The sequence below is a fragment of the Hermetia illucens genome, chromosome 5, assembly GCF_905115235.1.
Source record: "Hermetia illucens chromosome 5, iHerIll2.2.curated.20191125, whole genome shotgun sequence".
Classification (NCBI taxonomy): Eukaryota; Metazoa; Arthropoda; class Insecta; order Diptera; family Stratiomyidae; genus Hermetia; species Hermetia illucens.
Genome location: NC_051853.1, coordinates 63,105,435 through 63,120,611, shown reverse-complemented (window position 1 = coordinate 63,120,611; position 15,177 = coordinate 63,105,435). Strand labels below are relative to the sequence as shown.

The window sequence follows — 15,177 nt, the reverse complement described above, 5'->3', positions numbered from 1 at the left end:
TTTGTGGCCAGATCTTTCGATCTTGTTAACTCCGCGATGCCATTAACAGTTTAAAGCAAGACCTTCATCCAGTTTCTCTAGGTAGCAAGCTTTAGCCTCAAAACTGCGTATTGAAGTTGCTAGACCCCCTAGATCCCTTTAATTTAAACTCGCCAAGGCCTACCTCAATTGTATGTTAATCACTTGGCGACAACTGCAGTATGACTTTACCCAATTGATCGCCCTCCTCTATCAATCTCTCCTAGTAGTCTAGGATATCCGTTTTATGCTACAGGCTCAAATAGTAGCATTGATTTCGACTAGACCACCAAGTGTTTAGGCCACGTTAGTAGGACGAAAATTTAGCAACCCTCCAGGCCCATGAAAAATGAATTTGATATCAAGTCATATGAAGGCTGTGAAAACGGATTCCTATATCTGCCGCCAAATATGATGATCGTAGATTCTCTTTTGTGTTCTAAGTGTTTACTTTACTTTATCCAAATATTATGACACATATGACATAGAAATGTTGCAATTTTTGAAAAAATCGCACTACCCTTGAAGTCATATTTCAAAATAGCATTCATCAGTTGAAATCAAAAAGTTTTGGAGATAATAACTTGCAATTTTATAAATCATTTAAGTTTGTTTTAAAATTTATCTAAAAGAAACCGTTCTTGACTCTTAAGACGATTTGCATAACTAAAAACCAGATTTTAGGATTTCCTCAGATTTCAAATTAAGCTGAGGACTAGCTTTTAAATTTCAAAGATGTTGTTTTACTTTTATATTTTGTGCTTCATCAGGTATCGGCTACCAAGATTCATGGAACGCCTGAAAAGCCAGTGACTTTTAAAAAGCAGACTGTTTACATGGCTTGGATGCAAATTCGGAAAGTGTAACTAGGAAGTAATTATAATGTGGATGTGAGAAACTTGTGAACAAATTTGAATAAAGTGGAAGACTTTAGATTGAAGTAGTTTTTCATTTGGTCTCTCTTTGGATGTGGAACATCTATTCCCACCAAACAGGGATTTCCTGATGGGCAAGCTCAAAAATGACATTTGTTAGTGACAGTGGCACGTTAGTGAAAGCTACACACATAGCAATCATCAGGCCACAATTTTCCAAATTAAGCAACTTACAAAAATTAATTGGTTCTGGACGACAGTTGCAAAATGACCAGTCAACAGTTTTGACGAAGAAACTTTCAAGGGAGTCCTGTTGCGAAATACAATGCTAGAAGGAAACGTAAGGCGTCTTAATTGGCGAACATGTATGATAACCACGCGATACGTCTATGCCAAGGTGCACTGGTTCCCAGAGATCGAACTTCTGGTGGAAGCGTGAAATCGAAGAACGTCGAAAAAACTTCCTCTAGCCCAGAAGACGCAGTCAACCGAGCAGAAACCAATCTGAATACGAACAGCTACATGAACAATACAAAGAGGCGCAGAAAACAATGCATGTGACTGAAATAAGAAACAAAAGCGAACACTTCATGCGGCTGTGTAAGGAAACTGATTCGGACCTCTGGGGCGGCATCTTCAAAACAGTGATGAGCAAAATAAAAGGCAAACGCTATCTTTCAACTGCTTGTCCTAACTTGCTAGACGAGATGGTGACGGAACATTTTTCCACAAAATGTGAATACTGCTAACCTTCCTATTCTCCAAGTGGATCCCGTCGAAATTCCAATGGTAAGCGAAGAAGCTGCGAAAAAATAGCAGAAAATAAAGCTCCTGGCTTGGATAGTATCGCTAAAACAGTTCTTAAGGCAGCAATTAATATAGCGCCAAATATGTTGCCGATGTATTTGCCGCATGTCTTAAGGAAGAAGGATTTCCCACTCTTCTCTCTAAGAATCAGTTCAGATTGATGACTAACAAATGCTGTGCAGTGATAATGCTTGATGTGAAGAATACCTTGAATTCCGCAAGATGAAGCAAAATAATAGAGTACCTTAAATTAAGGGGGAGATGTCTGGTGCGTATTATGAATTACTGGCGACTTTTTAATTGATAGGCTTCTGTGCTGCGATTAGATGAAGGAGCTAATAATACCAAACAATATGCGGAGTTCCGCAAGGGTCCATCCTAAAATAATTATGCATAATGGAGCGCTGACGTTAGATTTCGCCACCGGCTTGTCCACCATCGGCTTTGCGGGTGACATTGAGCTGCCGTTTGTTGCCCGTCTCCTCGAAGAAGTCGAGATTTACGCCAATGAAACAGTTTACGACATTAAGTTCTGGCTGTAGAACGCAAGCCTATCGCTCGCAGAGCATACGACGATAATATTACTTATCACTAAGAAAACAAAGAGTACGTCTAAGAAGATCAAAGTTGGGACACAGATAATATATTTCGAGCCTGCGCTCAAATATTTAGGCACAATGATTGACCGGAGGCTAAATTTCAAATTACATGAGGATGGTGCAGCAACGTCCAGCACCCTACTGCTTTATGCAGATGATGTTTTCCTAGTATCACATAGCAAAAATGATTTGCAGCAACTTGTCCAAAAATGGAATGATTGCCTCATACAACGTGGTCTCCGATTGAATCTAAATAAAACTGATTTTTTCCCCATGAAACAGGCACAATCCTTGTCAGCGGCAGTGACCTGCCAAGAACTGAGCGGTTTAAATACCTCGGTCAACGCCTCCAGAGAACTGCGTTATGAAATTGCTTCACGCATTAACGCAACCTGGATGAAGTGGCGTTCCACAACTGGTGTTCTTTGTGATCGACGTATCAACGAACGTCTCAAATCTAAAATTCACGGCAATGTCGTCTGTACTGTCGTTCTCTATGGTTCTGAGTGTTGGCCGACTATAAAACACAATGAACGGCGTCTTGCGGTAGTGGAGACGAAGTCGTTGCGTTGGATGGGTGGCGTCACACGTTTTGATCACATCCGAAATGAGGATATCCGCGATCGATATGGGGTTGGACCGATTGTGGAAAAGTTGCGAGAGAGGTGTATTCGATGTTATGATCACTTAATTTGCGCTAACGAGAATTCACTTGCCAAGACTGGTCTGAATATAGAAGTCGATGATAACCGACCAAAAGGTCGGCCAGAACAACGGTGGCTTAGTACGCTGGATGGGGATCTAAAAGCCTCGAGATGACAACCACATCAGCCATTTGATAGAGCCAAATGGTCGAAACCGATCACGACGAGCCGAGCCTGCTTGTGAACGGGGCAAAGGCTGAAGAAAAGGAAGAAAGTGCAGCAACTAGGGCATATAATACGTTGTTTCAACTCGATCCTTCTATAAGCAGCCTCAATATGCGCGGATGCACTGAAAAAGAAAGTAAATAAGAAAATGGGATCTGCTTATCCCTTAACTGCATTACGAAAATACTGCGCTTATGGAATAATATCCGAAGAGGCGGCTTGCGCGATAACAGGGATGATCCCACTTGATATTCTGGTGAGAGAAGGACAACGCCTTTATGATTGGACATCTCACAGGAGAACTTTCTGCTCGTCCGCGGCAGTCCGCACGTAGTGAAACCATTGCCGAGTAGCAGGAGAGGTGAAATGAGTCAGAGAAAGGCGGATGAACACATAGAATCATATGAAATATTCGGGTGATGGATTGAGCGACCTCACTTCGAAGTAGGTTTCGACGTAACGCAAGTTTGAGCAGACATGGAGGTGATCGAGCATACCTCTCCCGATTTGGTCATGACAATACGCCATATTGTTCAATCTGACCGGATATTGCTGAAGATGCAGAATACTTGTTATTTCAATGCCCAAGCTTCACAGCTAAAAGAGCCGCATTAGAAGCTAAAACTGCGGAGCACTTCGCTCCGGAAAACATGACGAATCGTATATTGAAATCGAAGGGGATATGAACAGCAGTCGAGAAAGTGATCGAAGCTATCCATAGGAAACTTAGTCGCTAGGAAGTCAGCCCTAAGAAGGAACGAGTGAGAAGCACGAACGCGAACACGAGTGCAAAATAAATTCTGATCCAACCCCACGACGTAATACCATTTGGGAATCCAAACAATAAACACAACCGACAAACGGGCACACTAACAGACAGACATTGAGCCAGTTTTAATTAGGTTTTGTCTTATACGGTAGAGGTCCGTCAACTGAAGGTGACAGAAACCGGAAGCTGGTCATTTTGTCTATAAAGGTTTTGTGTTCATATTACATACATATGTGATGATTTTTCTATGTACGTTTTCTTATTCATACATAGCTAAGAATACAAAATATTCCTTCATATATTGCCAAACTTCAAGATACATGAACATATTAAAAACATTAATATTGTATTCGTCCTAAGCGGACAAACCGCATACTGATGCATACATATAGAAGTACGCCCCAAAACGGATCTGCTTCAAGGCCGCTTATGATAGACACTACCCCCTTCAAGTCTACCCAGCTGCTGGCCTATTCTGTTGATATCGACATAATCAGATGAATAATCTGTGATGTACGCGGCGACGATGGGCGAGTCATTTGTCTTTGATCCAGTCCTTCAGAAACAGGGTACAGGTACCTTCATCGTTAATGTTTTATTGAATCGTCCGAGTTAATACAGCTTCATCCCTCATCCATGAGTGACTCGAATATTGTGTCAACAATTCCAAAGTCTAGCTTAAGGCATATATGGAGGTTATTTGGGGAAAAGGAGCCAATTATTAGTAGTAAATAGTAATCACCCGGCTGGGGTACGAAATGGGTCGGTATGTACGTTGCTGGGAGAAAATACATAGACAGATAGTGGAGATTTCGAAGAAAAGCGACCAAATTCATGATGACCCGTCTGAAGAAATCTGTAGCTGGACTAGTGGATCAAAAATCCTGGAAGATTAGAGCAAGTACAACAATTTGAAGCGAAACATCTCTACATCACTACTGCATCCTTTGCGCGAGTACTTCTTGCTGCATCATGGACCTTGGTCAAATGACTCTAAATTTGGAAAGAGAAGTAAGTAGAGTTGGACTGAAAACCAACAAATGCGTCATCGCACTCTCCCTGTCTGCATGAATGGGCAGAGAATCGAAAACATTGATTGATTTATATAACTAGGAAATATGGTTTGTACTGACGCGATGCATTAACGGCTCTAGATTCGCCTTCGTTGCCCTGTCTAAAATCTGCAGATATCTCAACACCAAGAATAAGTTGAGATTCTTCTGTGATAACACAATGTCCCTTTTGTGTTTTTATATGGAAGTAGCTCATCGAAAGTGACCCCACTGTTATTCAAAAGATCCAAAGCTTCGTCAACACTTGTCTGCGATATGTTATTGGCACAGGCTAGCTACCCGTGGACGTGCTGACCAAAAGACGAAAGATGCGATGAACTGGTCACACTATAAAAAGGGTGACAATTCCCTTGGTGGTTGCGCCATGCAGTGGAACCCATTTTCCCAAAATAGTCGACGAATTAGAATATGATGCATAACAGGGAGAGGGGGAGGGTCGAGTGAGTACAAGCAACTTGCGAGGTCCTGGAATGAGTTTAAGCGCATTTAAGCGGACCGTTTATGATAAGCGTAGTTGATACGCTATGCGCCTTTAAATGGAGAATGGCATCATGATTTTTTCTCATGGATATCAGTCGTGTCCTGCACTCAGCGAAATGTATTTACATTAGTAACAAATAGGTACTGCCAATACATTTCAACAAATTGTAGCTGTTCAATCGTTTTTGGCCGAAGCAACGCTGAGATCATACGTACATTGGCAGGGTCGACGCAAATCGTTCCCATTTAGCTTAAGTAAGTTCTTTGAATATTCAAGCCAGCAAGTCTTATACATAAAGCCAAACTCAAAAGCATTGATTGGTCAAAGGTCCTTTTGACTTGCAGTCAGTCTCCTCGATGTACGAAAGCTTGATGTCAAGGATAGTTTTAGCAACGAGATGCTACATGGTTAGAGGTGTATAGCACAGCCCTAACGCAGTGATGTCGAATTATAGAATGGTTAGCCCAGGATCATATGTTATCCTTCACCAATTAAACTTGCGAAGAATTTAGCCTTTGGAAAAGCTTAAATTAGCACCACTATGGTGGCCATAAAAAACCGGGAGTTTTTTTCTCAATGACGGAAAAAACTGCAAAGTGTATTTGTTTAATAGGCCCGGTAGTACCGACATCCAAGAGCAATCTTAAGATCGACACGTGGCTTTCTCCTTGTACCGATCATTTCTAATTATTGTTTTCCTGAAATTCAAAGCGATGCTCCCTGATCATATAGCGAAAAGTGAAACCTCTGCGTGAGGTCAAATGTCGTAGCCGGATCAACTGGGAGTAACAGTAACCAAACGAGTTAGTGCAATTTGTAATTATGGTGCCATATGTCACATCTGGGTTCGGTTTGGAATTTGAAACTAATCTAACCTTGCTCGAATCAATTCTTTAATTTGTTAAGCGATGAAGGCATCTATTTCCACTGTATCTTGATTTGAGGACTCATTCCAGTTTTCCCTCGCGGTGCCTGGACACAATGAATCGGGTGTGGTGTGTACGCGCGAGAAAAACTACGTTGATCGCCGCAAAATTACCTCCATCTGCCCCACATTGCTTTTTCTTGGGGGGTGACGCTTCGGTTTGTTGATATAGTGAAGGTGCAGCCGCTGAGGTTGTAAGTTGTTGATATTCTCTTCTCTGATCGCCTCGTACATTTCATTGCGTTGTCGATATGCGGAATAAAGCTCCAAGCGATGCCTAACAAAGACGAGTTAACAAAACTAAGAATCTGAGGAAGACTGAATAAATTCTGATAAGAAAAGAGGATACGACACCAATTTTGTGCCCCAGAATTCCATTTATAGCACAGAATTAGAAAGTGTTCTGGCGTTAGCACCTCGAGATCATGAGGGTATGTTATAGAATATAATACAATATAATAATCTATTATAAAAGTAAGCATCGTTTCCCAAAACATACAACGGTGTCAATATAAATTTAGTTCGCCACAGACAGCATTCTTTTCATATACCGGTTGAAACTATTAACTACCGTCTTACACAAATAACCCCTTATATGACTTAAAATGCGAATTATTTTGGTGTTGCGCCGAGCATCTTTCGACTTTGGATGACACCTGCTGCCAAACTTCACCTAAAATTCAGACTGCTCCAATCAAGTTCGTATCATTATCTAATTTGGTTGCCGCCGAAGGCTGACGATACATGTTCTACTGGGGAATGAACTATCCTGGGAGCAATCTCCTACACTCTGAATTCGATGCTTTTCACGCTTTCCCCGCTCCACTTCTTTACCCGTTATTGCAATGTCAGAATATAATATTTTGCTGGAAATAGCATTATAACAAGCCCTACCCCACAATAGTTAGTATTTTCATGTATTTGTCGTCTGCAGGTCTGATAAATGACAAATATAACGTGTCTCTGGTTATAAGGAATCAGGACTTGAGTCAGCCTTCCTCCCATTCGCAGAGAGTGATACTTTCTGTATCTCTATATCAGGCTATTTCTTTAGCTCTAAGACTACGGGTCCTGAAACACTCGTTTTCCACCTTCAACACCTGCATTTGAATTTACCAGTCGGCTCAACGCCGAGATCCTGGTAATGAAATCGACTGACTCAGGTTTACGGAATTTTGCGGAATTTTGGTCTATAGTAAAAGGGATTGATGGAAGTCCCCCCTTTGAAAAGGATTACCATCTACAAACTTCTGCAGTTGCATGTCTCCGAACTTGAAGTCCGCCGGGCTTAATTTTGCCTTACATAGTGAATTTCGGAGGGGGCTGGGGGTGGTCCCTCAGCTCTTCATCATATCCCGATATAATTCCGTCAGTAGAAATAGGCTCTCTACCTCTAGTTTGGCAATAGTACATACGTGAATTGTTGGCATGTCTGGCTGCAATCAAAAGAACGACATATTTTTCGCTGATATTTACCCTGCTATAAATTACTGCTATTCATCAACAGGTGCATCGCTTAATCTAACTAACTGGGTAATACTGGTTAAACTACTATATCTGGTCCACCTTGGAATTTTCAAGTTCAAATGACCCAAAAAAGGAGAATGACTTTGCCAACTGCTTTTGGGTGTTCTCAGGGATATATTTCCAGACACCCTGGCGTCATCAGATGCATCTGTACATCTAAGTGTCTTATACCCATCACAGGAATAGAACCATCAGTTAGAACGATCATCACTAGTGCAGCTTTCAAAAGTATTCACATGGTACCAACTAATTTCAAAAAATGCCATGCATAACTACAACTATATCTGATAAGAGTCTATAGAGTATAGAGAAATCTCAAACCTCGATAATTAACAGCAAAGACGCAGCTGCCTACTTCTTCCACTTTACGCTCTTGTTAGGGTTACTACAATATCGAAAGGCCTAAAGAAGATTCTTCATCAGGGCATTTTAATTGGGCTAACTGATGAGGTTGAGAGTAACTCTAGGGGAACAGAGGGTATTCACAAAATAATCTCTTTATAAAGAAAGGTTATCGTATACAGAAGTGGTATCTTTACTAAAAACTTGTGGACCTATTCTTTACTCTTTTGTGGAGTATAGGACGTCAGCACAATCTTAGTTTTCGATGACACTGTGTTTCAATTTCACTATCATCACACTTAATGCTTAGCAGTTTATAAGCCTACAGGACACCACAAAGCCGAACAACAACACCCATGACGAACTGCGATTCGAACCTGGGGCAACGAGATCGAGAAGCTGAACCCTGACCGTCTTAGCTTTTAATTAAGGCTTGTGAGAACGAAAAACAGTTTACTAACAAGTTCCACTACAAATTCCTAATCTACTCAAGGATGAAGAATGGAGACATTGCTGCGGTTTACGAATCGTAATAAATATCTTTCACTTCGGTTTCGTTTTTAATTTTAGAAATTTAGTAATTTTCTGATCAGTTATAAGGCAAAGTTTATGTCGGTGTATAGGTTCTTGCCAAGTAACCATACATGCAGTAGGCTTTCTAGGCACAAATTCGAGCAAAACTATTATACATTACCGAGAAGTGGAAAACAAACCTTCGTCTCCATCGCCAATTCCAAATATCCTCAATAAAGACAATACCGAAAATGAGAGCGTCTCCTTCGCTTCTTCCACAACAATATCCTGCTCCTTTTCTTCTTCCTTTTCAATTGTTTTGAATATCGGCTCCGCTTTGTCCACCTCCACTTTATCAGCTTTTCTCACTTTTTCAAATTTATAATCCGGGTCCGGACCTTCATCACTTTCCTCTTCATTTTCCTCATCTTCTGCTTCATCGTCATCTTCAATTTTCACAATTTTCACGATTTTCCGGAACTGTGTCGCTTTCCCACCGGTACTGTAAAGCGGTTGAATTTTTCGTGGTGATTTATTCCCGTCCTCTTGGTCATGCGCAGTGATATCTTTCAGCTTGAACCCATTCGTGCATTTGGAAAGGAGAACGAGCAGGAATATCGAACTTATGGCTAAAATCCAGATCCGTTTGGCCGAGACACTTTTCTTGTTAACCGACATTTGGGAATTTATGCGCTACGGACCCGGATAACTTTCGGGATGGATTGAAGATGGCCCGGACCTGAATATCCGGAAAATTCCCAAATTCTAGAATCGAATAATTTCGCGAATGGAACGCTTGGATAAGCGTCTTCTTGCGGGAAGATACTCTCTTGGCTCACTAAGTTCAGATTCGCGGGTCTTTTGAGTGGCCAGCTGGCCGCAGGCCTGCTATTTTTAGCTGGGTTCATTGGGTAGGAGAAAGCGGATGATAAACGGTATCTTCAAGAATTTAGTGAAGCAATTTGTCTAAAGCGTTTTGCTATAATTTCTGACTGAATATTTATTTCATTCTTTTTTAATATCCCGGAAAAGGCGATAATAAAATATTTACAATTGAGGAATTAGTAAGTAATGAGAGCCGTTAAACTTTTTCGTCTCCAAATTGATTGCTAATATTTGAAAGTATCTAAAGAGATTCCCACAATTAGGTTCACTTTTTCTGTACTTTTTGCGAAATTAAGAAAGCTTCAAAGCTGAACAGAAGCAAATTTTGAATGAGAGAACTTTTCTTGTCAGCAATGTAATAAGACGAAAAATCGTTCACCTGGCGTGTGGTCCTAATGAGATTTTAAAAAGCTAATTTAGATCGTCTGGCAGTGAGTAAACACTCAGAAGACATTAATCGGGCTATGAACAGCAAATCAAACAAATTATTCTATTTTTCTGGCTGTAAAGCAAAGGAAGTGTCCGTGTTTTTAGAGAGTGGGAGTTATACGAGTATAGTTGATTTTCGGAAAATTTTATATTACGTTTATTTAGGTTTTATTGTAGATATATGATAAAAAGTTTGTTTAGAATAAATTAACTTTTTCACAGAAACTGCTGCTGCTAGTAATTAAAATTTAAAGTATCTAAGGAAGGTCCTGAAGGACCAAATTTTATGCATTATTTGTTGTTGGTTGTTAACATATTTATTTTGGACTATTGTATATCCAGGATATCCATAAAGATCGACTGCAAGGCCAAATCAGTATGGATGGGAAGTAGTGCTCTTTGTATGGGGGGATCAGCAGTATGTTGCCTACTTCCAATTCCACCAGAGCGACAGGTTTTGACGACATCGAATATGCGCTCCGGAAAGCAAAGAGCTGCAACTCGACAATCTTGCCGAATGGGTTATTGGGGAGGATAGGAAACCATCTGACTGGCCCAGTATAACCGCCCAAAATGAAAGGTAGTTCAGTATAATGTTCAAATTACTGTCCGATTCTGTTGTTATCTCACACCATCAAGATGTTTGAACATATTCCTGACAACCGAATTCGCAACTTTGTTAAAGTAAAAAAGTTCACCTTGCGACATTACATTCCTGCATTTATATATGTGGCCATTCACTCCTTGGTGGGGTACAGCGAGTCAACCACAATTACACCCTATAATTCACGGTTACCTGAAATGCCCTTAAAGTCCTCCCACAACTTCCTGAGACGCTTGCACTTCTCTTCTACTGTTTTGTGTCAAGTGCCCTTGGGGCGACCCACTGGCCGACCATTTTGGGAGGGTGGATTCTATCTCCATTGCCGCCTTCCCATCACATCGCCCTCGGGTGCCAGGCCGGTGCGCCGACTAAGCTCTTCGTTTGAGATAGTGTCAGACCAGCGTACTCCGATGGTACGACGCATCCAGGTGTTAACGAAGGGTTGGAGTTTTTGGATGACAGTGGAGTTCACTTTCCATGTGCAACTCTCATATAACACCACACAAAAAAAAAATAGCATAGAACAGTCTCAACTTCATCTTGGTGTTGAGATAAATGCATTTCTAGATTTTAGACAGGGCAACGAAAGCGGACCTAGCGCTGTTATTGCGTCGGACAACATCCAGTTTGGTCTCACCGTCGGCAGAAACCATACTTCCTAGATATATAAATTAAACGACGCCTTCAATGCTTTACTTTTTAATGGGGATAGGGAGAGTGCGATGATCCGTCAGACTGGGAACCTTGATTTTGTTGGAGTTCATCTTCAGCCCAACTCTACTTACCCTTCTTTCGAAATAAAGGACCATTTGGCCAAGGTCCATAACTCGGTGGGAGAACAAACAGATGTCATGATATGGTCAGTGCAGAAAGATTCGGAGCCGAAACCAGTCTGCTCTTTGTCGACCAAACTTTCGAAATGTTCTTTAATGCGTTCCATTTTAGCTATTATCTTTACAACGGCAAGAAGCACATAGATACGCCTCCGATTGCCACACTTAAAACGGGTCCCCTTTTTCGGAATCTTGGCGATCATCCTCTTCTTCCACCCTCTGGGAAAGGCTTCCGAATTCCCAAGATTTTCGTAAGCGTGCAAGCAGCAGATCGGCTGTAACTGAAGATGCAGCGTTAAATAATTCTGCGGGGAGACGGTCAAGCCAAGCGACTTTGCGCCGCTTGAGTGCATTGTTAACCGAAATGATTTCTCTTCTACTTAGGGGAACATTCCTTATCTGCATGCCATAGTAACTAACCGTTTCATCCAGAAAAGGAGAAACTTTACGGGATGTAATACTGTTAAGAGCCGTGGTGTAGTATTCTCTCTACCCCGTCCGTTGATCGTCATTGTCATTGAAAAATCGACCGTTGGCGTTCTTCACAGGACAATAGAAATCCAGGCTCAACACACAGCCGTACATACTTCTGAAATAGTTGCGTTCTGCAGCATCTTTCGCTTACCTGGCCAGCGCAATAACAAATTCTCTCTTGTCACGGCGTGCGCTACGCTTGACATCTCGGAATTTTGCTCGAGATCGAAGTCGAGTGCGTCGCAGCCGCCATCACTCGCAGTGCTCAATGGAGCCTTAAATCCTTTCCGATCATTGATTTGATTTCACGATTCCGTCAGCCAGATCTTATGACGCAATTCGGAACAAGGCGGACGACCTGTGTAGCACCCGACAAAAGAGAATTTTGGATGACACTTCAATGTTTATCGATATTTTCAGGGGGCTACACAGTATATCTGCCGTCCGATCAGTAAGATAGATGGATTCACAGTGTTGAACGACAGATGGATCATACAAGCGGTCGATGTTGAACTTGGGGAGTCGCAGCTCCCCAAACCTGCGAGAAGAAAGATCATCACATGGTGATCCCTTTCGAGGCTGATGTCAGCGCCTCTCTTGCTATGAAGATCCAGGACACAACTTCTAAATCTACTAGCGAGCATTCTAAGCACCCCCGCTGCTGTTGTCGAGAATGGCGCGCATATTTTAAAAATCATTCATAGTCCGTGTCCGGATAGCTGAGTGGTTAGAACATAAGGCTGTCGTACGGAAGGTCGCGGTTCAAATTTGGTGGCAGTGGAATTTGAATCGTGATTTGACGTCGGATACCAGTCGACTCAGCTGTGAATGAGCACCTGAGTCAAATCAGGGTAATAATCTCGGGCGAGTGCAATGCTGCCCACATTGTCCCCTGTACGCCACTGTAATCCTGTAGTATACCGTTACGGTCTTGAATGAAGCGGTCTAACACACCTCAAGGCCCTGATCCCTGATTCAATATGGATTGTTGTGTCAACGATTATTATTATATTCGGGAAACATAGACTAATCCTTGCTGCTGTGGGCAGAATCCAAGTGCCCATCGAAAATGGAATGATTAATTTCGTTGTCGTTTTTCTGCCATGCTCGTGTAAATATTGCAACTATTCGTAATCACAATTTTGATGATACGAACTGTTTTATTCGCGTGTAGATTCACAATGCTATGTGGTTCGTAACTAAAACCCTACAATCCATAGTGCATAGTGCAGGCACGAACAAATAATTTTCCTCCACTCATGTTTGCCACCACCGCATAGTATTTAAAGGAGGCCATACTATCCTAATCTAGATTTATGAGCCTATCCTATCGACAGTAGAGCTTGCTCATAAGAAACCGCCAAGAAAGTTAATTCTATATTACTTTATCGAACATCTTCGCCTTGGTTTTTAAAAGACAAATATTATTAAGAGAGTACACCAGACTAAAACCTTTTCAGCTGGGTAAGAAGCGCTCTTTTCACCATCCACGATTTGAAAGTGCTAATGAAATCATCATCAACGGCGCAACAACCGGAACCCGGTCTAGGCCTGCCTTAATAAGGAACTCCAGACATCCCGATGTTGCGACGAGGTCCACCAATTCGATATCCCTAAAAGCTGTCTGGCGTCCTGACCTACGCCATCACTCCATCTTAGCAGGGACTTCCTCATCTTCTATTTCTACCATAGATATTGCTTTTATAGACTATCCGGGCTGGATCATCCTCATCCATACGGATTAAGTGATCCGCCCTCCGTAACCTATTGACCCGGATTTTATCCACAACCGGACGTCATAGATGCATAACACCGCCATGTTATATATATATATGCATACCATGCTAGTTCCAAACCCAGATAGAGGAGAAGCGTTTGAGGCAACGTACTTTGCACTATCCTCAGTAAAATAAAATACTGAGATCATTGAACGAGGTAAATAAAATATAGTTGGACTTATTCCATTGTGTTAAATCCTACCTGATCTCTCTTGGTGACAGGTCCCGCGACAGGCCGACCAAATGAATGCACCCAATGTTATCAAAAACAAAATAATCGTGTTGAGCTCTAAGCATCAAAGAAATGTTGGAACATTAACCTCAGTCGACGCGGCAGAGTGGACCCCGGTCCTGTCGTGAAATGGGCAAGGGTTCCTGACACATAGAAAGCGTCAGGATGTAAGTAAATTAGTCCGAGCCGAATGAGCGTGTATTACAAGGGCGAGACACTGACATTTTGCCAACGTCGTTCACTGGGAAGCCGTTGGTTGCAATTTCGTAAGAAAAAGGAAGATATGATTTCATTTACGCGATTACCAACCATTACGGATGTGGACGAATCGTGGAACCAAGACACGATCCACAAAGCGGCTTATGCAACCCTCAGAGTCACCAAGCCACATAAGCGATTCATCAACTCGAATATTTGGCTATGGAATGATGATTTGAAATGAAGTTTCCTGAAAAAAAAAACGCCTCTTCTACAAGTTTCGCAACTCTGGCCAATTGGCAAATTTATACCATAAGAATAGCAACTGGGAAGCAAAGAAAGCGATCGCTGTTACACGAACGGCCCATTGCAAAAATCGTTACGATAAACTGGACACTCGGGATGGCGAGAGAGATCTGTATCGACTTGCCAAAAGTCGACACCAATGTACACAGGATAACCGACGAGTCGCGATGAATCGGTGGCGAGAATATTTCGAGCCGATTTCAACGGAGGAATTTGTTGATCCTCCACTCCACCTGTCAACGCCACGAGAGTTGAGGAAGCAATAAAGTGAATTAAATCGGGGTAAGTACGACGACATCCCACCTGAGCTCTTAAAAGCGATGAGCTTGCATCCAACACTGTGGCTCAATTGCGCTATTGAGGAAGGGAGAACACCATCTGACTGACAAGAAAGTACCACAGTTCCAATATGGAAAAAGAAAGGTAGTCCCGCAGAATGTTCAAATTACATTTAGATTTTAGATTTTTAAACGCATTCTGGACAACCGTATTCACGACATTGTTTTAACAACTTTGAATGAAACTGGGTTGATCAAGAACTGCGGAACTATTGACGCAATACTCACTGCGCGGTTATTCATGGAGAGATACTGTAAGAGGCATCATAAATACATTGTATTTTTGAATCATCAGTGGGTTA

At 41.8% G+C, this 15,177-nt stretch overlaps 1 protein-coding gene across 1 annotated transcript in view; it reads right to left on the bottom strand.

Annotated features, from left to right (window-relative positions):
* LOC119657173 (nose resistant to fluoxetine protein 6-like) overlaps window positions 1-9,624 on the bottom strand; it is a 32,342-nt gene extending 22,718 nt beyond the window's left edge. Inside the window, exon 1 of the mRNA XM_038063960.1 lies at window positions 8,999-9,624. Within this exon, the coding sequence (XP_037919888.1) occupies window positions 8,999-9,476 (478 nt within the window). The 5' untranslated portion in view covers window positions 9,477-9,624. The remainder of the gene's footprint in view (window positions 1-8,998) is intronic.
* Window positions 9,625-15,177: the final 5,553 nt, after the last annotated feature.